Below are 23540 nucleotides of genomic sequence, written 5' to 3' on the forward strand. Positions count from 1 at the left end.
TTCTTGTAAAAGTGGGCGGTGCCACGCCGATTGTCCAAAATCTTACTAATTTTCTATTCTGCGTCATAACGTCAACCCATCTACCAAGTTTCATCGCTTTATCCGCCTTTGGCAATGAATTATCGCATTTTTTCGGTTTTTCGAAATTTTCGATATCGAAAAAGTGGGCGTGGTTATAGTCCGATATCGTTCATTTTAAATAGCGATCTGAGATGAGTGCCCAGGAATCTACATACCAAATTTCATAAAGATACCTCAAAATTTACTCAAGTTATCGTGTTAACGGACAGACGGACGGACGGACGGACATGGCTCAATCAAATTTTTTTTCGATCCTGATGATTTTGATATATGGAAGTCTATATCTATCTCGATTCCTTTATACCTGTACAACCAACCGTTATCCAATCAAAGTTAATATACTCTGTGAGCTCTGCTCAACTGAGTTTAAAAAATGTTGAGTATTGCACTTAGGTTAGTATTAATTGAGCGCGAGGTGAATATAAATGTGAAAGCGATTTGGAGTCTATTAAAGGACAGTTCTAACCCTTCGGAGCTAAGTGATTCACTTTTCAGCATTTTTTGAGCACTTTTCAGAATTTTTCAGCACTTTTGAATAAAAAGTTAAATTTTTTTCAATTAGCTCTCGGCAATATTACAGGCTAAACAAGCCGGAATTTAAATATTTGCTAGATATTCTTACCAACTCCTTGCCACCATTGAAACAAAAATTTGGAGTTCCACCAATTGTAAAGTCTTCGTTTTTTGCGGAGGGAGAAAATCAAAAAGGCGTTGGAAAGGACCATGAGGTGGGTCTTAGCCAATCTTGTTTCAGTGAGGTACTTTCAAAGGTGCCGAACATTTTGTAACCGTTGCTTTGTCCACAATGGATATCTTCGCCGACTTTAGAAGAGCAACGTGAAACTGCACACGACTTTTATACAAATTTCGGAATACCAGGAGTTGTAGGATGTTGGGTCCGCCTCACGTACCCTTCGCATAAATTGCATTTTTGGGCGTCTTCTTTGGTACATACCTTTTTTGGTCATTCTATACCTAGAAAAAGATACATTGTCATAAAAAATAGAATTTACATACTTAGCAATAAAGGAGTTTTACTTTTTTCCACTCAGCTTCACTTTTAACAGGTTGACCAAAACTATTTAAACATAAAGTAAGCTGCTTGGAGAAGTCCGGCACTTTTCCCCGATCATTTGTCACGCAGCATTTCCGATTGTGCATTATTTATTGATTTACTCCTAATAAAAAAAAGTACATATAATTATAAAAATAAAATAAATGTAAGGCGCAATAACCTCCGTAGAGATCTAAGGCCGAGTCTTCCAATTTGCGTCGTGCTCCTATTTTTTTCCTACAAATTGGCGGGATGGGACCTACTTGTTTAATGCCGACTCCGAAAGGCATCTGCAAGGCAGATGAGTTTTCACTGAGAGCTTTTCATGGCAAAAGTACACTCGAAGTGCTTGCCAAACACTGCCGAGGGGCGACCCCGCTTAGAAATAGTTTCTTCTAATTGAAAAAACTTGTTTCTAAAGTTTTTGATGTAGCTTTTTCCGGGGCGTGAACCCAGGATCATCGGTGTGGTAGGCTACCATCACAACACGGCGGCCGTAGTTATAAGAATATAAAATTTCAAAACAAAAAATTACTTATATTTTGTTTTTCTCTCGTTCGCCTGTAAAATATAAGTGAATAAATTTGGGTTTCCCCGGTGTTCATTTCACAAAAAATTATTTCGCCACCCTCTGCGATAAGGGTGATTATGTGCTATATACTACATGTACGGTTTTGATCCCAGTTACGACCATGGTATAAAAAAGAAGGTAGTTTCACTCAAAATTTTTTGACGTATTTGGGGATTTTTGAAGTTTCATAATGTTTGTTGTTTTGCTAGAAGCGTTACCACACCGTTAGTGTTTAAGGCGAAATTGTGTTTTTTCGGGATGGAAATTTCCTTCATGATGAAAACGCAATGGTCATCTGAGACAATAATAATATTGTAACGAATTTATGGAAATTCCGCTTATTTGCAACCTTCTGCTTATGTTCGTATCGCTAAACTGTTGAATAAAACACTCCAATATTCTGTATTACAAAATGGTCTTTATTAGACTATTTTAAGAGTACTTCGCAATCAAACTTCACTTCGCAACTGATAGCGTGTTTAAAACAAACTGAATACTGCTTACTCAGCTTTAACTCCTTTTATACTATCTGATGTACCGTTCGCATACTTCTAGGCGTTTCTTCTTCTAGAATAGACTACTTTTTTAGCAGCTATAAACTACAGATGCACGATATTTATTTTTTACTTAAAATACTTAACTATGAAAGTAGTTTAGTCGCATCCGTTAATACAAAATCCATAAAAATTAAAAAAATTCGTTACATTTTTCAATCTGGTAGTTTGTTTTTGGTGAAATTATCATTGTTCCCCCAAAAGTGTTAGTGGTTGACCTCCTTCGAAACGGCGCGACCGATTCTAATGAAATTTCGTGAGCATATTAAGTCTGAGAACCGGATTTAATCTATTTTTCATACCCCTTAATTTTTTTGTTAAGTTTTGAGTAATCAGTAACATGCAGTGTTAATTTAACAGAACTGTAAGTTACAGTTCTCCAGCCAAGTCAAGTCTATGCTAAGTATCAGTAATGGGGCCTTTAATCTACAATAAATCATCAAAAGATAATCTACGTATTTACAGATGTTCCATCTATGGGAACTATATTATTTTCTGTCAAACTTTTACGTTTCTCTTTTATTTTGTGCTGCCAATTAGCGATTAATCCCTAGAGGTGGAACTTTTTCTATGAAAAAAATCCGTTTGTCTAAATTTGTTCATAATTACCGATTATCGAGGGAAGAAATGTATATGGGAAATCTAGTTATATAATTAACGATTAGAAGTTAAGTACGAAAATGAAGATAATCTCGTTATATGTAAGCTAGGCTTGAGGCCCAGTGCGAGCTTAGATTTCTGCTACATTGAATAAAAATCAAAAATTCAATTCATGCGGCCAAAGTAAACTGAGCTCAACTTCAACTGCAGCTGAAAAACTGGATATAGAGATGTTGCCTATATTTAGTCAAACTTAACTGACTTTAAACGGCCCTAAAAAACTTCTAAAAAAAAATTTACTTCTAGTATTTGCCAAAACGACGAAGTTAGGTTAGGTTAGGTCGAACTGGCCCGTCAATAAAGACCTCACATAGACTTAATGTGTGCATAGTGTTCCAGAATTTGTTTGACGACCAAGCGGAACCCAGAAAATTACCCCGGATCCCTCGACGAAGTTAGGTTAGGTTGGGTTGAACTGGCCCGTCAATAAAGACCTCACATAGACGCAATATTTTCACAGTGTTACCAGAATTTGTTTGACGACCAAGCGGAACCCAGAAAATTACCCCGAATCCCTCCGAAGGGGAAAGTTCAAAAATCAACACTTTTTGGGGGACAACATTGATGAAAATTTTTCAGATAGCCGAATAACAGAACAAAGAAGAATTTAGAGCAAGACAATTGACGACGTACTTCACCTGGTTATTCCGCGATGAGTTACGACCATGGTATATTCAATCCCATAATGCAATAATAAAGATGATGTCAACAACATACTCACTTTTTCGGCAGATCTATTTGCCAGTATTTTCTTGTACTACAAAAGTACAGTTCATTTTTCCTACAAATTTCCTAAAAAAAAAAGTTTTCTGCAAAATTTTTTCTATAATCTTTTGGTGAATACAAAGTTACATTAATCTTTATGTCTAAAAAATTCTTGTAGCAGCTTAATAGTTATTGTATGCTTTGGCAAACACTCCGAGTTCATTTCTGCCATTATCATCACATTCTCAGTAAAAACACATCTGCCTTGCAGACGCCGTTAGCAGTCGGCATAAGACATGTAGGTCCCATCCCGCCAATTCGTAGGGAAAATTAATAGGATCACGAGGCAAATTGGAAGACAATCTCTGCCTCAAATCTCTGCGGAGGCTATCGCGCCTTACATTTTTTATTTCTAAACGTATAGTAAAATCTACTATGATCGTACAAAGGCAGTTATTTATGATAGACAGCCCTCTAAATGCAATCCTACCTTAATTGATATTTTGTTCCCATAGATTTCTTCGCATGAAATCACATTAGATGTTGGTGAAGATCGTATTCTCTTGGAATCCATGAGGCATGGTTATATGTTCGATAAATTTGTTAATTACAGCTTGAATCAAGAGCGCACACGTGCCATTTTCGATAAAACCAATAAGGTAATTAAATTTCACATTTCGACAATGGATGTATCGAGATCTAACCGTCGATGGTGTCGTGTTACAAAAAAAAAAAAAAAAGAACTTTCCAAGATGGGTTTTTTTCAGGCATCGAACTTAAAAACAATTTCCCCATCGTAACTCAGTAATGTTAAATTCATGGGCGCATAGTCATAGTCAAAATAAAATAGGTTTTAAATTTAGTTGCAGCTTTTTGACATAGTTTTCTATGAGATATCTGTCAAAAAAGCTGCAACTAAATTTAAAACCTATTGTATCGAATTTAGGGAATTCCGATTATTTTACACTTTCTGCTAACGTTCGAATCGCTAAACTGTTGAATAAATAATTCCAATATTCAATAATGCAAAATGGTCTTTATTAGACTACTTTGAAAGTACTTCACAATAACACTTATACTTCACAACCAATAGCGTTCTTAAATCAAAACTGATTACTGACTACTCAGCTTTCGCTGCTTTAATACCCTCTGTTGCCTCGTCCACCCATTTCTCCTAAGGTCTGGTAACTTCGCGAACTTCACGCTTGGTTACCAGCCACATATGTACATGTATATTCGTAGTTTATAGTCTCTCGCATAGCCATATGCGTGTGTATATGTGAGTACTACTTCGGATGATGGTATCATTTTGAATCAAACTAAGTGTGATATATTCTGCGTAGACGTCAAAATCCCAAAGTGATTGACTATCCCTGTCTCATTCTGTATCTCTTTCTATCACCCGCTGAAGATAGCCGGCCCTATGCGCCGCCATATTGAACACCCTGTCAAAAAGCTAAAAAGTAGCCATATTGAACATCCTGTCAGTTGACAGATAAGATATCCCACTTAGTTTGATTTACAATGGTGAGTATCTCTCTGCTGCCTTGTATGTACATACATGTGTAAATCATGATTGATTTGTTTACGTACATACAAGTGGCTGCTTAGTATAGGATTAGGGATGCTAGTATCACTTAGTAATGTGAATATTCGTCACACTATTTTATTTTGACTATGACTATGCGCCATGGGGTTTGAAGTTTTATCAGTTGATGCCTATGGTGGTAATAAATCGACAACTATGAAGCGAGATATTTTTATCGGTTAGAACTCGATGTTTTGGTTTTTTTATTAATAGTTGCAAAAAAATCATTTTTCTTGAATTTCAGATGCTTCAAGTACGTATTCCTACATACCCAGTGCAATAGGGTGATTGTTGTTTAGAATAATTTGTAGAATTATGATATTTACATATGTCGTTTATGTTATCTGTATTTGCATACAAAAATACGTTTTTTTGCTATAAAATTTAAATAAAACGTTTCCTTCCCATCAAATGAAAGCTAGAAGAGTTTCATTAATATTCTTAGACAATTCTTTATACATAGCTAGGTATTTTCATCTAGATTTTATCCCATACTCACCTCTATCCTCAGGGCCGGATTAACCCTCAACGTGGCCCTAGGCAACCATCAATTTGGGGGCCCTTTTTTCACGTCCGTTCCCTTCTTTTTTCGATTAAAAAATACAAACTTATATCATGGTGGAATCACCAGGTGAAGTAAATAAAAAGAGATAGAAGATGTACGCTATCTGAAACGGTAGGGATGTATTTTCGACGGTTAGAAGAGGGTAAAATTTTTACCCGCATTAAAAAAATAGGTGTAGAATAATAAATGCCTTGCTACGAAAGCCATTACAGAAACTGCTTTTTTCAGCATATCAGTGCAACCTACCGCAAATGTAAAATTGAATACAAAGGACCAGTGCGAGTTTACATTACTTTTAGGATCGAATAAAAATAAAGAATTCAATTTGGCCACTTTAGCTTTGATGAGCAGTAAAATTCGATGGATGCGGCAAAAGTAAACTGTCATATATTGCAGGTATAATGTGTTAAATGTGTTTCCATCCCTTAAAATTCATTGACACGTTCATCTGCTTTGTTGATTTGTCGTTGAGAGTCGGGGGTAAAACATATGCTCTTCCAAATAAAAATAACAAACTTAATCAGAAGATGCCCCAAAATTTCTTCACAGTTGAATTCATGATGTATTACTTAAGTTACCAAGTTATTATTTGCCAAAATATGTCAGGTCATATACTAGCCCAGCAGCAGTCCCCCTAGAACCAGAATATGTTGTTGTTGTTGCATTAACGCTAAAGACACTCCCCGAAGGTTTTGGGGAGTGTTATCGATGTTGATGGTCCTTTGTCGGATATAGATCCGGCACGTTCCGGTAACAAAGCACCATTAAGGTACTAAATAGCCCGATCATCTCGGGAACGATTAATATGACCAACCTTCTAGGCCATTCCGCCTCGCCACCGACCGTACGGAACTTGGGGTCGCCATGGCCTCGCGTGCTAAATATGTGTATGATACATTCATATTGTCTCGCGTAGGTGAGGTTGACAAATGGGTTGCGGAAGCTTTGTAGCTATTAAGCTTTGTATTGTGCTTAGCAACCCCTTGAATCCCAGGATCAGAAGATGCTGATCCGAAGCGAGCTGGATTCATATATTCTAAATTACAATCCTTAAGTGTAACATTCCTCTCATCTTAGTGGTCTTAGTTTTAGGGCAAACCAGCAACATTGAGTTACAACTTTTTGTATATTTAGAATAATACTGTTTTAGCGAAGCATTTTCAAAATAAGGTATAACACTATTTACGCATTTTTGTAGCAAGTGATTGGTATTGAATGCATGACTTCACACACCAAAAATGTGAAATACCTGAGTGCACTCATTGATTTCAGTACATTTATTTCTGCAGTCTGATTTAGCATTCTTTTCAATTGCATGCGATGCTGAATGAAATCCTTATTTCTCTGCATGATTGTAGAATTAAAAAAATTAAAGCATAATTCTCGTATGAAGGAAAATTTGTGAAATACTGATTGTAGAAAAGCTCTAATTTCAAAAAGCAAATGATTTCATTCTTCATCAGCTCTATAACACGACAATTTTGGTGTTCTTGTAGGAACGAGAAATACCTTTGAAAGTCTTCACTGGCACTGCACAGGGGAAGCTCATTGGTTGACCACGACGTGAATGCTAATTTGTTTCAACAAAGACCTGTTTAATTTTTTTTTTTTGGAGCAAATTAAACATATATAATGAAAACAACAAAAATATGGATATATTAGTTTAGCACGGCCTTACTAATGGAAGCCAGCACCAAATGAAGCATCTCTGTAATTAAATCCAGTAAAGGTCAACCGATGCTCACCTAATAGTTTATGTGAAAAAAGTACTAAAAGTGGCATATTTTACTCCTGAAAAATGCAAAAAGCAACACTTTTTCGGGGACAACATTGGTGAAAAATTCTCAGATAGTCGAATGACAGAACAAAGAAGAATTTAGAGCGAGACAATTGACGGCTTACTTCACCTGGTTATTCCACCATGACTTATATCTTTCATACAAATTTTATTATAATAATATCAATAAAATTACTATCTACATTTTAAACATTTCGTTTTCTACATTTGTTTTCGACAAATTCATCAATTATATCATCAATATCGATTTTGTTCAATAAATCTGACTCAATGCAAAGTATACCTAACATCTCGAGTCGCTCTTGTCGCGTTGTAGCTCTTTCAGCAGCTTTGATTCTTTTTAATTGCGAGAAGGATCGTTAGGCATAACAATTTGTGATCATTAATGTTAAAAAAATCCGAAGAGGTATTTCTGTGCTAGGAAATACATTTGCTAATTGATCTTCCATTAGAATCTTATACAAATGACTATGAGTTTTTTGTGCATCAGTGTATCTGGAGTTCCCGTAACTTTGGAATTGTTTCATTTCAATGAAAATTCTTCAAAATCTCTAGAATAAAAACGAATTAAGTTATTTATAGCTTCGTGGGGGTCTCCATCACTTAGAGAAAAGTTGATGAGAAATGCAAATCTCTCTGTGAATATTGTCGATGATTTCGAGGAAACCTTTTGTTCTAAAATCATCGCGAGGCGTAAATTCTACTTCTGGAGCATTTCCGCCATTAGGTTGTTTTTTTCTACGACGAGTACGTTTTACGATTTCTGTATAACCTACACCAAGTAATAATTGTTTTTTTTTTTTCGAAATTTTTTTTTATTTTTTTTATTTATTTATTTATTTATCAGTCTACAAATTAAACAATTATACAGACCAAATATACCGACACTTAAATCTCAGATGTAATACATGATATAAACAACATAAGCAGTCAGCAATTTTAAAGTAATATTTGAACAGTATTGAACCAAACGCTTGACAATTTCAATTAAAGACTTAGAAGTAAGCAAAAGATAAAATGTTGTAAATGTGTTAAAATGTACTCATGAAGGAGCTAGTAAATAATAATTTATGAAATTGACAATAAAGCAAATTAATATATACAGAATAGAATTTAAACAGAATTTCATTACATACATATATATACAATAATGATCACTACGCAATTTTGCAAACAAGTTTCAAGTAACTGGTACTTCAAATTTGAAACAGAGGGTTGAACAGTATATTCCTTGCTTCATTTCGAATTACAAATTTAATGTAGTTAAAAGGTACTTTTTAATACCAAGAAACGAGTCGCAGACGTCTAAATTTTTACAGTGTTTATTAAAATGACGACATAAACAGTGAAGTGGCTCGTGCATTTCATAATTCGACTTGCATGTAGCTACAAAAATTGATTGAAAATGTCTAGATGGCCTAATAGGAACGTTAAACTTAATTTCGCCAAGCAAAAATGGACTATTTATTGACCCTCTTATTAATTTAACAATAAATAAGACGTCAAGCATCTCCCTGCGGCTCTGCAATGTGGGCAGCTGTATTAGTTTTAACCGGCTGCAATAGGGGGGAAGATTTTTAGAGGGGTCCCATGGTAAGTGTTTTAAAGCGAAAAGCAAAAATTGTTTCTGGACCGATTCCAGCTTGTCAGAATGAACCTGATAACGCGGATTCCAAATTATTGAAGCATATTCCAAAGTAGGTCTGACCAATGATGTAAAAAGAGTTTTTGTAACGTATGGGTCATTAAATTCTTTAGACCAACGTTTAACAAAAGCCAAAGTACCTTTAGCGCTATTCACGCAAGATTCAATATGAAGTTTAAAATCGAGTTTTGGGTCCATAGTAACGCCTAAATCAATAAACTTAGTGACTTGCTTGATTACATAGTCGCCAATAACAAATTCATGGGATTGGAAGGACTTCCTTGTAAAACACAAATCATCAAACAATCATTGAACTTTTCACGGAATGAAACTAAACTCTCTTCTAACGATCCGTACAAAAAATATCAGGAAATCCCCAAATTCGTTACATTACATTCATTTATTTTTCATCCATCATTAATCATTAACTCATTCATCATTCCAGTTGAAATTTCCGCCTGAAGGCTTCTACACCCTCTGTTCGAAAAATAACCGAAATTTTTCAATAAAAAAACAACCAGTGTACATTTTGAGATAATTTGTTTATTATTCAATATACTCTCCTTTCACTTCGATACACTTCTTTGCACGCTAATACAATTTGTCAAATGAGTCGGAAATGTCCTTTTTAGGAACCTTGTCTAGTTCATCGGTCGTTGCCTTTTGAATGCGGTCAGTTCAGTTTTATTTATTTGAGTAAAATTTATTTTCAGTTCTGATTATATTTTTCTTTCACTCTCTAGAATTTTATATTTGTAAGAAAATTTTAGAAGTCCTTTTCATTTTTCGGGGGCCCCAGGCAACTGCATACTCTGCCTACTTGTTAATCCGGCCCTGCCTATCCTTTTTGTTCAATCAGCCGAGATTAGAGTCAAACCATAGTACAATAATAATGGTGAAGTCAATCATCTAACCGCCCTTTTTCAGCAGCTCTATTTGCCAGTGTTTACATGTGTTACACAAGTAAACAATTTTGGCCGATATATTTTTCGTACAAATACCCAGAATGAAATTAGTTATCAGCAAATGTTGTTCTTATTTCCTTGAGGAATCTGAAGTTACATTATCTTTTTATCTAAGAAATTCTTTTAGTGGCTTATATAGCGTATTATTACTTAAAGTATAGTAAATTCTACTCCGATCGTAGTAGAGTTCAAAAGCAGTTATGAATGATAAGAAACATAATGAGAACACCTGAATTTAATTTAATCATGAGTACAAACGAAGGGATTTTCTTATTATCAATAAAGTAACATTACAAGTAATAAACTAATCTACAATGATGGAGCTAAGTCCATGTATAGGGATTGGCGGACTTCGATAAAATTTTGTAGGGAATGGAACTATATCATATATGTTCGGCCATTTTGTGACTACTTCGGCACCGTTTCGTAAACATTTCGAGACTATATCGGAACAATTTCAGGATTGCTGCCGGATAATTTTAGGTAATGAATATAGCAAACTTTTCAATGCTTCTCTTTGGCCCACTAATGTATACATTAAACCCTTCCGTTTTTTTTGCAAAAGACGTAGAAATTTCCGCGGAGTCGTAGATTTGCCTAATACCTTTCATAATGGTCTCAACGTCTATTCTTAGAAAGTTAGGGGGTCTAAATACTAAACTAGTTGATCTTTTTCTACGAAGTCATGACTTATGTAATGAAGTATAACGATCAGATTTTTAGTAAGGACTCCGATATTGCTAATATGTTTGCGGACTTTTTAAAATCTAATTATTCGACTATGCCTGACTCCCCTCTGGTGGATTATCAATATATGTTACCTTCGCTTAACTCAGTAGTAATCCCATATATTCATACAGATGATGTACTAAGGCATCTGGAAAGTGTGAAAATTTGGACCTGATGAAATACCATCTGTTATGCTAAGGACTTGCGCTCAATTTCTTTGTCAACCCCTTACCTACCTATTTGATGCCTCTTTGAGGCAAGGAATATTCCCTAAGAAGTGGAAGCAGTCATTTATAATAACACTTTATAAAAGTGGGAGTAGATCTTGTGTCACAAACTATAGAGGAATAGCCAAACTTTGTGCTATTCCAAAACTAGACTGGCTTTTAGAGTATCTTCAGCAGTGGACCTGTCACAACATGGCTTCTGCAAGGTTAAGTCCACTATGTCTAACTTGCTGGAGATCACAACCCTTGTATCCAACAACTTTAAGAGGAACTGCGAAGTTGATGTCATTTACACTGATTTCAGTAAGCCGTTTGATAAAGTTTCCCATTCCCTACTCCTACTAAAACTCGATCGATTGGGTTTCCATCACTTCTTCTCTCTTGGGTTTCTTCGTACTTGGAAGGAAAAAAGTAAACCGTTGTGTTTAAAAATTGCTGTTCTGAATTCATCAATGTATCTTCTGGAGTTCCCCAGGGCATTCTCCTTGGTCTAGTGTTGTTCTTGCTCTTCATTAATGACCTCCCAAATGTTTTGTAGCGCTGCAAGCCGCTGATGTACGCTGATGGCGACAAACTTGTTATGCCCATTCGCTCACCTGAAGATAGGGACTTCTTCAATCGGATCTGAATAACCTAGTTGAATGGTGTGATGTGAACGTTACGTCACTAAACTTACCGAAATGCAAGTTTATGTGTTTTACGAGTGAATCTTTTAAATCCCATAATAACTTGATAGGCGATTTTATCATTAATCAAGTCACAAATTTTACTGATCTTGGCGTTATAATGGACCCTAGGCTAGACTTCAAATTACATATCGAATCGTGTGTGAATAGAACTAGAGGGACTTTGGCTTTCGTAAAAAAGTGGTCAAAGGAATTCAATGACCCTATGGTAACTAAAAATATTTTTTTATCGTTAGTAAGACCTATATTGGAATATGCTTCCATTATCTGGAACCCGCGTTATCAGGCTCACAGCGGAAAATTGGAATCGGCCAAGAAATTGTTCCGAATCGGTTCCGATAAGGTCTCGAAATTCACGCGAAACGGTGCAGAAGATCGCACAAAAATATTTGATATAATTCCGTCCCCTTCAAAATTGTATCGAAGTCCGCCAATCCCTTACGCATAGACAAAGGTGACACTTAGCTCCATATTAGTTGATATGTACGCGCATCCTCACCCCGCTCTCCCCCTTAATTGAATAGCATTATGTGTCCACTTTTAGTTTAATTAGAATTAAAATTAGAATTCGATGTTTTAAGAAAATGATAAGTCCAGCTTTTACTGCCGTTTTTATTTTTTAACGCACTTTTACGGATATGTTTATAAGTTTCAATTTTATTCACTCTTAAAATAAATACATTTTTTATCGCCGGCCTTTCAAATAAAGTCCCTAAGTCAAAACATATCCAAAACAAACAAAAAAAATTTTTTTTAAGTTAATAAATTCACCAAATTAAATGTTTTTAGGTTATGGTTATGGCGAAAAACCAATTGATTGGTTGGATCAGCTGTTTTATATGGATATGGATATGGGAAGTTTGCCACGCTTTTTAAGGGCCAATTAATGGCGACTTATCCATAACCAGATAAAACAGCTGATCGAACCAACCTTATGGAAATCAATGTAATCTATTAATGGTGCTATACCATAACGCTAAAGCCATAACCATATCATAGCCAACCAATTGGTTTTTGGTTTTTCGCCATATCCAAAAAATATTTGAGTTGGAGAATTAACTTTTTGTAGATTTTATTTATTGTTTTGGATACGTTTTGACTAAGAGACTTATTTTTTGTGGTATATGCTTGTATTTTTTTACGTTTTCTTAATTTTTACGATTTTTAGGTTAAGGCACAAATAACTAATATGGCTATAGATATGTAAAAATATGGTTATGACTATGGCGTTAGGGTTGAGAAAGTTTAAATGGCCCTTTACTTTGGCGGAACCAAACAAGGTGCTAGCACGTGGACATGCATACAAACAAATACAAATTCTATGTACTTTTTTTTTTTGTAAATCGATAGACTAATGTAAAAATCGTACTGCGTCGGAACTTTAAGTGTCAAATCATATTAAAAAAGTACAAATCAGCTGATTCCCGGCGGTCATCTAGTTATTTAATTAACGATTGGGAGTTAAGCTTGAAACACAATGCACTGACGCCGCGAAATAAGCGCGACGAACATCGCCTTGTCAAAAATAGAATCCCCATAATTACATGAAGGTGAACACAATGAACGCCAAGAGCGAAATTTACGCGACGTCATTCTGCGACGATAGATTTATTTCTATCGTCGCCGCCGGGCGATGACGACAAACATCCCAAGGGTTGCTGCTGTTCAGTTTTTAAAGTATAAAAAAAGAAAACATAATATACAAAATCAAATTTTGTTTTCTTTACATATAATTTTCAATTTAATTTCTTAACATTTTTGTTTTGTTTTGTTAATTTCTTAACATTTTGAGAGTGTTTTAGAAGTCAAATGCTAAAGCAGAGAATTAAAAAAGTTTTAATTGTTTTCATCTTTATTTCTAAATACTGGCCACTATGAATAAACAGCGTCATTTTCGCCCGGCATTGTGTTTTAAGTAGACGAAATGTCTGGGCGTAATTTGAAAAATGTCATCGCCCGACGCGGCGTAAATCGTCGTCGCTCGGCATTGTGTTTCAAGCATTAAGGACGATAATGAAGATATATAGTTATATGTAAATTAGGTCTAACAGTGCTTCGAGAAATTTTTTACGTTAATGAGCAAGTCGAAATTTAGGTTGAACGAAAATGTCTATTGGGCACACGGTTGCCGCACAATGTTTTCATTTGGGACCAAAATTCATTGAAAAAAGGACCGAGTCTCCAAATAAAGGACCAAATTATTTTTGTTGCATGAAGGAGTATATTCGAAAATAATAATAATAATAATAATAAAAAACAATTTTACATTGTTCAATGTATTACACCGCAATATATGCTGCCCCTGAACTGTTATTAGCGGACATAGCTAATAATTAATTAAATTAAGAATATTGTTACGAATATTAGCAACACTAAGGGGTACTGCCATCTCTAAGCCGATGCTAAGAGTGACTTGTATGCACATCCATAAATCAATCATTATGCATCTACATAAACGAATCAATCATTATGTCTACACATATGTACGTACACGCAGCGGAGAAGAGATGCACAAACACGTGCAGATATCTTATCTGAGATGCTCCCAAAAGTATGCAATTGTAATTGTGGAAGGGTCGCTCACAAATACACGTGCATATGAGAAACTATACACGTGCATCTGTAGTTATAATTATATGGCAGTAACTAAGTAAATTCTGGAAGCGCCTAGAAGATGCAACGAGGGAATCACAGAGTATAAAAGCACCAGCGGTAGAGGCGCGAGAGTCAGTTTTGATTAAGACGCTATCTGGCGAGCAATAGTAGTGTTATTTATTGTGAAGTACTTTAATAAAGGCCATTTTTCCATTATTCAATATTGGAGTTATTTATTCAACAGTTTAGTGATTCGAACTTAGCAGAAGGTTGCAAATAAGAGGATTTGCAGTAAATTCGTTACAATATATTAAACATTTAGAAAGATGTTTTTCAACTCCGAGTGTATTTCTGCCATGAACAGCTTTTCAAATCGGAAGCGAAACTCGACCTAAAGTCTCTTCGGAGGTTATCGCGCCTTGCATTTACTTTTATTTATGTATGCATATATTCCTAAAAATGGGCTTAAAGTGTTCCTAAGTAAGATGATATTAAACCGGCAGACGATCTTTTTTGATTGGAACTCTTTATCTTTGGTACGAATAAAGCAACTAACTTACAGGCACGATGATAGAAAATATGGACGAATCACCTCCAACGGCTCTGAGGACGTGAGCCAACTAATAACAGAAATGGCAAGCTTAAATCCACAATTTCCCTTAAATTTATTGAATTCATTGATTTGTTTTTGATTATGTGTGAAAAATATATATATCAGCGTATAACATGATATGTAAAATTTTCAAATATTTTAACAAACTGATTATATGCAAACAATTTTGAAAGTGTTACTTTTTGTATGACACGTCGATATATTTCTAATCAAAGTGCCAATACCTTCGGTATACTTGCACGCATAATCAATTCTGTAAGTTGCATGTGGTAAATGTGTTCACTTTATTTTTAATAAATTTTTTCGCCGGTCATCGTATTGGCTTTCTAAAAATTCCATGAGGCAAAAATTCTTTATTCAGTACAGGATCGGCATCATTTTTGTTTGACTCGGCTTGTGACAAAAGTCAATTACGACGATAAGCGATCGAAATATCCATCCTTCTGAAAAGTCGTTTTATCAACCATTAACGAAATTTAAAATTAAATTATTTGCTACCGGAATTAACTTTTTTTGCCACAATTTAATGATTAAAATAAGTCTATGCGACACATAGCTAGCAGTCGTGGGAAGAAATCGATTTAAGTAAATGGAAGATTATATCGTCGGTCCCATGAAAGACTAACACTTTTCTGTTTTTCACGTAGAAACCTAGCGCATTTCATTATTGGCGTAGAAAACTAGCATAGTTTGTTGTTTGCGTGGAAAACTAGCACGCTTCAAGTGTTCGGTGCTCTACTCGGTTTCCACGCGAACATGTTAGTGTTCCATGGAAAGTTGAACGGTGCTAGTCTTGCAATTAACAGGAAGCTCAGCAAAGCAACACTTTTACCGCAGAGAAGATGAAAGAAAAATACCAAAATTATGGCCCTTTGCTAAAAAGGACCAAAACTGACGAAAAGGGACCAGCGATCAAACAGGCTTCGAAAGGACCATTTTTGGTCCAAATGGACGGATGCGGCAACCATTATTGGGCAGTGGTAGCCACCTTACCATATCAATGAAAAACTTCAGTAGTAGTGATGGCCGATATAGCGATTTTGAACTATCAGTGAAAATAGGGATTGGCGATTTTTGAATCGCGGCTATTTTTTATAGCTATAGCGATCGCTTCAATTTATTTTTAATAAGCGAATGTGCAATTTGTATACTTGGATATAAAAAAGGAATGTTTAAGTTTGTTTACCGGAGTAGATTGAATGTTATAAATTAATTTATTTTAGTATACAGAATATGTCAACCAAAATTGGAATAAAAAGAAAAAAATATGTACCTTTATTGTAAACTGATGTAATGTGAAATTCTAATTTTCTTAGATATTATGATACAATATTATTAACTGGCTGACGACGTTATGTTCAGTCTAGTATTACACACAATGAGGTGAAACTAGCGGAAATAGATGTATATGCATCTTTGTTTTATAAATTTTGCTAATTGAAAATGCTTTGATTTTTAAATGTAAGATGAATAAATCCGAAATAAATCTGTATATGTAACACCATAAAAACATGATTTATTTATTATTATTTATATACTACACCGATGTATTCAGAAATACTCCGTATGAATTTATTCTGAAAGTTGTATTTGGCTGCATAATGTTTTTATAGTAAAGTGAATTAATTTTAAATGAAAAATGCAGAGAAAAAATATAGCATATTCTACAAACTATTATAAAAATATTTTTTAACAGAAAATTAGCCACCCACTTCAGTGCCCTAGAAACTAGCCCGAGAATTTTAACCATATAATATGACAAAACTTGTATTGCATTCTCCCAAAAAACTTGAATTTTGAGTTACATCTGTTTACAATAAGAGGAGTGATATGTATTTGTATAATTCTTTTATTTTTCCATCAAAAACACAAATTTTAAAAGACTGCTAACGGATACTACCTAGAAGTATTAACTTAGGAATTACACAAGCAACCAATCTTAGACCAAGTCTAAAGACCCAGGTCTATTTGGCATCATTTGTAATTAAAAACAAAAAAAATCAATCATTTAATCTCTTTTATACACTTCATGAAATATATATATGAACAGTGACTTACAATTATCACCGGGTTTTGCATGCGTTTCATTTATGGACTTATAAAATTGCACATTTCATTTCTTTTTTTGCTATAATTTGCTCTCATCTTTCGCTCGGTATTAAAACAGATTTTTAATAAATTAATATAACCAAATTTTCGCAGCCAACCAGATCAAAACGTCGTTTATAAAAATATCAATTCAAAATAACATCGCCTGAAAGAGCAAACTAGCTAAAAGTAAACACAACCGAGTGAAGAAATATCGCTTCATGAAGAAATATCGCTACATGAAGGCATATCGCTTCATGAAGAAATATCACTATTGGCGAAATGCTGCCAGAGGTGATTGTCATTCAAAAGAATCGAATGAAGGAAAATCGCCAATCACTGATATATTTGGATAGCAATTAGTGATGAACGATATTTCACTATCGGATATTGCATCGCCGCTATCACTATTAGTATTAGAATTTCATGCTGAAGAAAATCTCCAGTCACTGATATATTTGGATAGCAATAGCTATCAATCACCCATATTCTGCACTTCGATTATGTTCCCGTTCTACGCTCCGCTTGAATTGAAGTTGGGTATTCTGCATTACGACGGAATTGTAATGAGAAGAGGAAGAGCAAATGATTTTTCGAAATCAGCTGTTTGTACGGATTGTGTGAACATTGGAACAAAATTAATTAAAGAAAATTTATAAAAAAACACTGAAAATTTTTTATATTTTATTATCCACGGCATTTTGTACAAAAAAAAAGCAATAGAATATATTGCCGCAGTGTTAATTTTTTTGAGTGAAGTGCTTTCATATTTATAAGTATGTTTTTATCGTTGTTTTGGCCAATTCACTGCCGTGGCCACCAAGTTTTGATAGAACGGATTCCTGCACGAATATAAATAGTTGACATTTTCTGAATTTTATGGATGCTAATTTCATTGCACTGGCCTAAAATACTTTATGAAGATTTACTTATTCTTTCCGCAAGGATTGTTTAGGCAATTACCAGCATGGAATAGGGCGGATTATAATGTAGGTATGGGACAGTCAACAGTGTAAAAATCACTGTCTACGTTTCTAGATGTAATGCGACCAAAATTATGCCCTCAGTGGATAACATTTGAACAAAGTGAAGAGGAGAAAATACAAGCGAAGCAAGAATTTTATGCGAAGGCTGGCTTCCCAGGAGTCATCATGTGCGTTTATGGCACGCATATAAAAATAATGAGGCCATCTGAAGAGTGCTTTCTGTATTACATCAGAAAAGGATTTTATAGGATAAATGCATAAATAAAAACAATCATCATCAAGCCTTTTACGTTTCTCAACAAGTTTTACTTACATTTTTGTTAAAACTCTGTTACAAATTAATATAAAAAAATAAAAAGAAAATATTTTTCCGCCAACAAATTTGCAACTTAGAAAAACGGAACTACGATCGGAATGCAGAATAAACAAAATCGAACGATTCGAAGTTGGATCGAAAGAGATTGGAACACATAATACCAAAGTTGCCAAATCGAAAAAATTCCAATCCAAGTCGAAATGCAGAATAGGGCTGGATATAGCGATTTTTCATTGGCGGCGATGCAATCACCGATAGTGAAATATCGTTCCATCACTAGTCAGTTGTAAGGTCTTGTCAAAATACGTGTCTACGGTATGTCAGTCTGTTTTTTGTGTTATCTTAATTTATTAATTGATTAATAAGTGAGCCAGCATAATGTAAGAGATAATATTAGAAAATTGATAAGTGAAATTGAAAGCTAACCTTCGGACGGACCATAATCAACACAGCTAAGATTGAATTAGTAGCGTCAGCGCAACACGGATTTAGGAAGTCGTTGGTTACCGGAATAATTGGATCTTCATTACGTATAAATACCTATTGGAAATATATATTTTAGCAAAGAAGTTTGTACAATGTTTCATACACTACTGCACTTTACAAAACATTTGCTTAGCGATGAATGCTATGAACTATATTTGGTTGAGCGTGACTTTTCAAATGGTAAGTTAGTGAGGTCTAAAAAGAAGGTAATTCTCTACGACAGCATGACACTCTTAATACACGTCCAAAAAAATCAAATTTAAGATCCTGTGTCCAAAGCGCTTCTTTTGACGGTAATTCTTTACATTAGGGTACAACTGCTAAAACTCGTCCAAAAATGTCGGCAGAGGTGTCAAAAGACCCAGGATCGCGAATCCGAATGCGGAAATTGGAAATTTTATATAAACATTTTGGTAATAGTCTAGTTGAGGGGTCGACTGCTAATACGCTACCAAAAATATCGAGTGAGGTGTCAAAAGACGCGTATTAATCTCTTGAACAATAATCCGAAGGCGGAAAAGAAAAATTTTGATCTCTGTCCGGAGATATTTGCAGTTGAAGTTGGCGATTTCCATGTGGTTGTTGTTGTGTTTGTGCCCACAAAAAAAATTGTGCATCACCGTGGGTTATTTTTTATTTTTTATAAGCGCGGCCGAAGGCCGCCAACGCAGAAAGGTGTTCTGCGCAAAAATTCTTTGGATCCCACCTCCGGTTTCGGAGGTACCCGCCGGTCTTTTTTCGGTTTTTCGTTAATATCTTTTGAACGCGTTAAAATTTTTATTTTCCGCCTTCGGATTATTAATACTGATGTCAAGACGCGTCGTTTGACACCTCTCTCGATATTTTTGGTAGCGTATTAGCAGTCGACCCCTCAACTAGACTATTACCAACATTTTATAAATTTTATAAAAATTGTGCATCACCGTGGCGGTGGCCACGGTTATACAACACACCCGGACTTGGCATGGCGTAGCCCAGGGTTATTTTTTATAAGCGCGGCCGAATGCCGCCAACGCAGAAAGGTGTTCTGCGCAAAAATACTATGGATCCCACCCCCGGTTTCGGAGGTACCCGCGGGTCTTTTTTCGGTTTTTCGTTAATATCTTTTGAACGAGTTAAAAATTTTCCGCCTTCGGATTATTAATACTGATGTCAATAAGCGTCTTTTGAAACCTCTCTCGATATTTTTGGTAGCGTATTAGCAGTCGACCCCTCAACTAGGCTATTACGCAAAATTGAAAATGTTCATGTGGTTGTTGTAATTTTGATGATTTTGGCGTACCCACAAGAAAAACTGTTGGTAAAAGTGTTTTGCGTGGATATAGTTTTGGTCTTCAAACCGGTGTTGGACCCACCCAGGGTAATTTTTTATAAGCGCGGCTGACGGCTGCGAATGCAGAAAGGTGTTCTGCGCAAAAATACTATGGATCCCACCCCCGGGTTTCCGAGCGCTCCGGGGCTATTTTTAGTTTTTTTGGAAATATATTCTCACAGAAATGAAATTCCTAATTTCCGCTGTCGTATTCGTGGTCCTGGGATCAAGACGCGTCTTTCGACACCTCTCCCGATATTTTTTGACGAGTTTTAGCAGTTGTGAGCTAAAGTAAAGAATTACCAAAAATCGGATTCGCGATCCTAAGTCCAAAACGCTTCTTTTGACACCCCTTCACGATATTTTTGGAAGTGTATTAAGAGTGTCATGCTGTCGAATAGAATTACCAAAAAGACATCCTATTTTATCACATGGTTAAATGGGAGATGAGTGGAATGGGAAGAAACATGTTGGTGTCTCCTTCAAGCGTCATCTTTTAGCTATTTTTCCACGTAAGAAACTATTAAAAAGGCTCTTAACATTCATATATAATAAATGAATACCAATTGTGATAAAATAGGAAATCTAACCCCCAAAATGTCTACTTCATTAATTCAATTAATTTATTTCTACACCTACACAGTCTACTGCTTCCGTGCGCTATTGAGTAAATTAGTTGGCTATGCACTAATCGTCGGTTCGATGGCGGTTAAAGTACCACAAGTGCTTAAACTATTGAACAATAAATCCGGCGAAGGTATTAGCTTATTTGCTGTTCTATTGGATCTAACGGCAATAACCTCACATATGTCATACAATTATGTTATGGGTTATCCATTTACTGCGTGGGGTGATAGCACATTTGTAGCACTACAAACTGCTGCTATAGCTGCATTGGTACTCTATTATGCTGGCTCAAAAGTTTTATCCATGATATTTTGTATAACTTATGCCATTGTTGTATATTTCCTTACCAGCAGTTATACACCGATAGATCTATTAGTTGTGGCACAGTCGGTTAATATACCCATATTACTTGTTGGTAAACTATCACAAGCTTTTACAAATTATCGTAATGGCTCAACTGGCCAACTATCTGCAACGACTGCATTCTTGCTATTCTTCGGATCATTCGCACGAATTTTCACTTCAATGCAAGAGACATCTGATTTGTTAATGATTGCTACATTTAGCGCTTCAACATTTGCCAATGCTGTTATTGCTTTACAAATGATATACTATTGGGGTAGTAGTATTAAGCCAGACAAGGGAAAGGGTGGTAAGAAAGAAGCTGAAAGTAAGGTAAAGAAATCACAAAAGACTATTGCTGTTGCTGCTGCTGGTGCAACGAAAAAGGCAAGAAGCAAAAAAATTGACTAAATGCGTAAAAGCTGACGTAATTTGCTTGTTTTAAAGTGAGTATACTGTTATAAGTATATACTCAATAGAGGTTTGTTGTAGAAAGAAAAAGTTTTAGAACTGAATTATTAAAATAAACTAGTACTATTTGAATGCATTTGTAAATTATATGAATATCGTATGAACTACAATTAATAAAACGACCATAAATAGAAAAACAACTTTGGCATACTATTTAATAATATAATTTTTGACAAATTGTTGTGCTAGGATGATTTTTTTTTTTTTTTTTGAGATTTGATTGCATGGAGGAGGACCTTCTTATATTTGAAAGTCCCAGTTCCAGGTTATTGTCCAATGCATAAAATGATTAATTTCTGGATTAACTTTCCAAAGTATGTAAGTAATTTAGGCTCCACTAGTACACAATGGTAATACCAACTGGCCAGAACCATGTGTAGTAGCTTGCTATTTGTATTTAAAGTTATATGTATGTTTGTTATTTATTAAATTTGTGTTTATGTCCAATTTAATTTGGTAAAGGTCTTTAATTTGTTGATATTTTTTCAAATCTTCATATCACAATAGTTTCAATTTTTGTTTGTTTTCAATTTAAGTTGGTATTTTTGTCCACTTTCTTTGTTTAAATTTTCCAATCTCCAATATCACTTTATGGTTGTTGAATCAAATTTAGTAATTTGTATAATCCGGTAAGTTTTAATATAATATATACAGATGCTCTAGTCCATTCATTTGTTGGTTTTTGTCCAATTGTGGCAATTATTTTTCGTTTATTTCATTTTTGTAAAAGTATTTTCGTCTTATCAGGTGTTATATTTTATGTTTATTCTGTTTATGTGTACATGACTGTATATTAGTATATAATAAGGATATTTCAATCCCGTTATTAGTACTTTTGCAATAAAATTTGCAGTTAGATGTATGCAGACACTGCATAGTACATACATATGTAAATCGAGCATGCTTTTTCAGCATCAATTATATACACTCCGTTAAATTGTCCCGTTTATTTTCGAGAATTTTATTTCCATTAGTATGTATGTATATGAATATTAATTATCAGTGGCCTGTTGCCAAGTGTCTTTCACGACCCGTAATGTTGTTGTTGTTGTTGTAGCAATGCTCGCCCCACCTAATAGCCGCGACCGATCACAAATTGTCATCAATATCCTCTAACGGGAGTCCAAGGAAACTTGCTTTCAACAGGGGTGGACCATAAGGAAAGGGGTGTTAGAGGCGTTGGTTCCACATTACAATTGAAGAGATGGTTGGTGTCATGTGGGGACACATTGCAAGCGGGGCATACATTTTGTATGTCGGGGTTGATTCTGGATAGGTAAGAGTTTAACCTGTTACAGTATCCAGAACGAAGTTGAGCAAGAGTGACACGCGTTTCCCTGGGGAGTATGCGTTCCTCTTCCTCGAGTTTTGGATAATTTTCGTTAAGCACTGGATTCACCGGGCAATTCCCGGCATAAAGGTCCGACGCCTGTTTATGGAGTTCACCAAGGACCTGCTTGTGTTTTTTCACTTCATACGGCTGGGTTCTCAGGTGCCGTATTTCCTCAAAATGCTTACGGAGATGACTCCTTAAGCCCCTAGGTGGTGCTGGTTCATCAATCAGATGTCTGTTGGGATGCCCAGGTTTCTGGGTATTCAACAGGAACTGTTTGGTCAGCATCTCATTTCTCTCCCTGATGGGGAGTATTCTCGCCTCATTATGCAGATGGTGTTCTGGGGACATAAGAAGACAGCCCGTGGCGATTCTGAGAGCAGTATTTTGGCAGGCCTGTAGTTTCTTCCAGTGGGTGATTTTTAGACTTGGCAAAAAAAAAAAAAAATAATAAATACTAGTAAGTAATTCATTCGGATTTTGGACACGAGTCTGTGTGGTCTCGAGCGCGCTTTATTTTTGTGATTAATTTTGGTGTTCTGA

General features: G+C 35.3%; 2 protein-coding genes across 6 annotated transcripts in view; both read left to right on the plus strand.

Moving 5' to 3' along the window:
* The window catches only part of Pih1D1 (PIH1 domain containing 1), a 91387-nt gene extending 78165 nt beyond the window's left edge, over window positions 1-13222 (plus strand). For 3 of the 5 annotated variants that reach the window (XM_067768012.1, XM_067768017.1, XM_067768015.1), the window contains 2 exons: window positions 4141-4284; window positions 5458-5630. In XM_067768012.1, coding sequence (XP_067624113.1) covers window positions 4141-4284; window positions 5458-5496 — 183 coding nt within the window. In that variant the 3' untranslated portion in view covers window positions 5497-5630. Of the gene's footprint in view, window positions 1-4140; window positions 4285-5457; window positions 5631-7274; window positions 7681-12996 lie in introns of those variants that run through there. The other 2 variants (XM_067768016.1, XM_067768014.1) reach the window with 2 other exon arrangements.
* Window positions 13223-17748: 4526 nt separating this feature from the next.
* Window positions 17749-21804, plus strand: LOC137240966 (mannose-P-dolichol utilization defect 1 protein homolog). The gene is made up of 2 exons (XM_067768018.1): window positions 17749-19092; window positions 20868-21804. The coding sequence occupies exons 1-2, from the start codon at window positions 19005-19007 to the stop codon at window positions 21602-21604; spliced, it is 825 nt and encodes a 274-aa protein (XP_067624119.1). The 5' UTR covers window positions 17749-19004; the 3' UTR covers window positions 21605-21804.
* The last annotated feature ends 1736 nt before the right edge of the window (window positions 21805-23540 follow it).

This window comes from Eurosta solidaginis, chromosome 2, assembly GCF_040869045.1.
Source record: "Eurosta solidaginis isolate ZX-2024a chromosome 2, ASM4086904v1, whole genome shotgun sequence".
NCBI lineage: Eukaryota > Metazoa > Arthropoda > Insecta > Diptera > Tephritidae > Eurosta > Eurosta solidaginis.

Bases quoted from the DNA above. Each gene is read 5' to 3' on its own strand.
- LOC137240966 (XM_067768018.1), top strand. From the start codon at position 19,005: ATGTTTCATACACTACTGCACTTTACAAAACATTTGCTTAGCGATGAA. The intron at 19,093-20,867 runs GTAAGTTAGTGA...ACACCTACACAG, and splicing joins TGAGCGTGACTTTTCAAATG to TCTACTGCTTCCGTGCGCTA.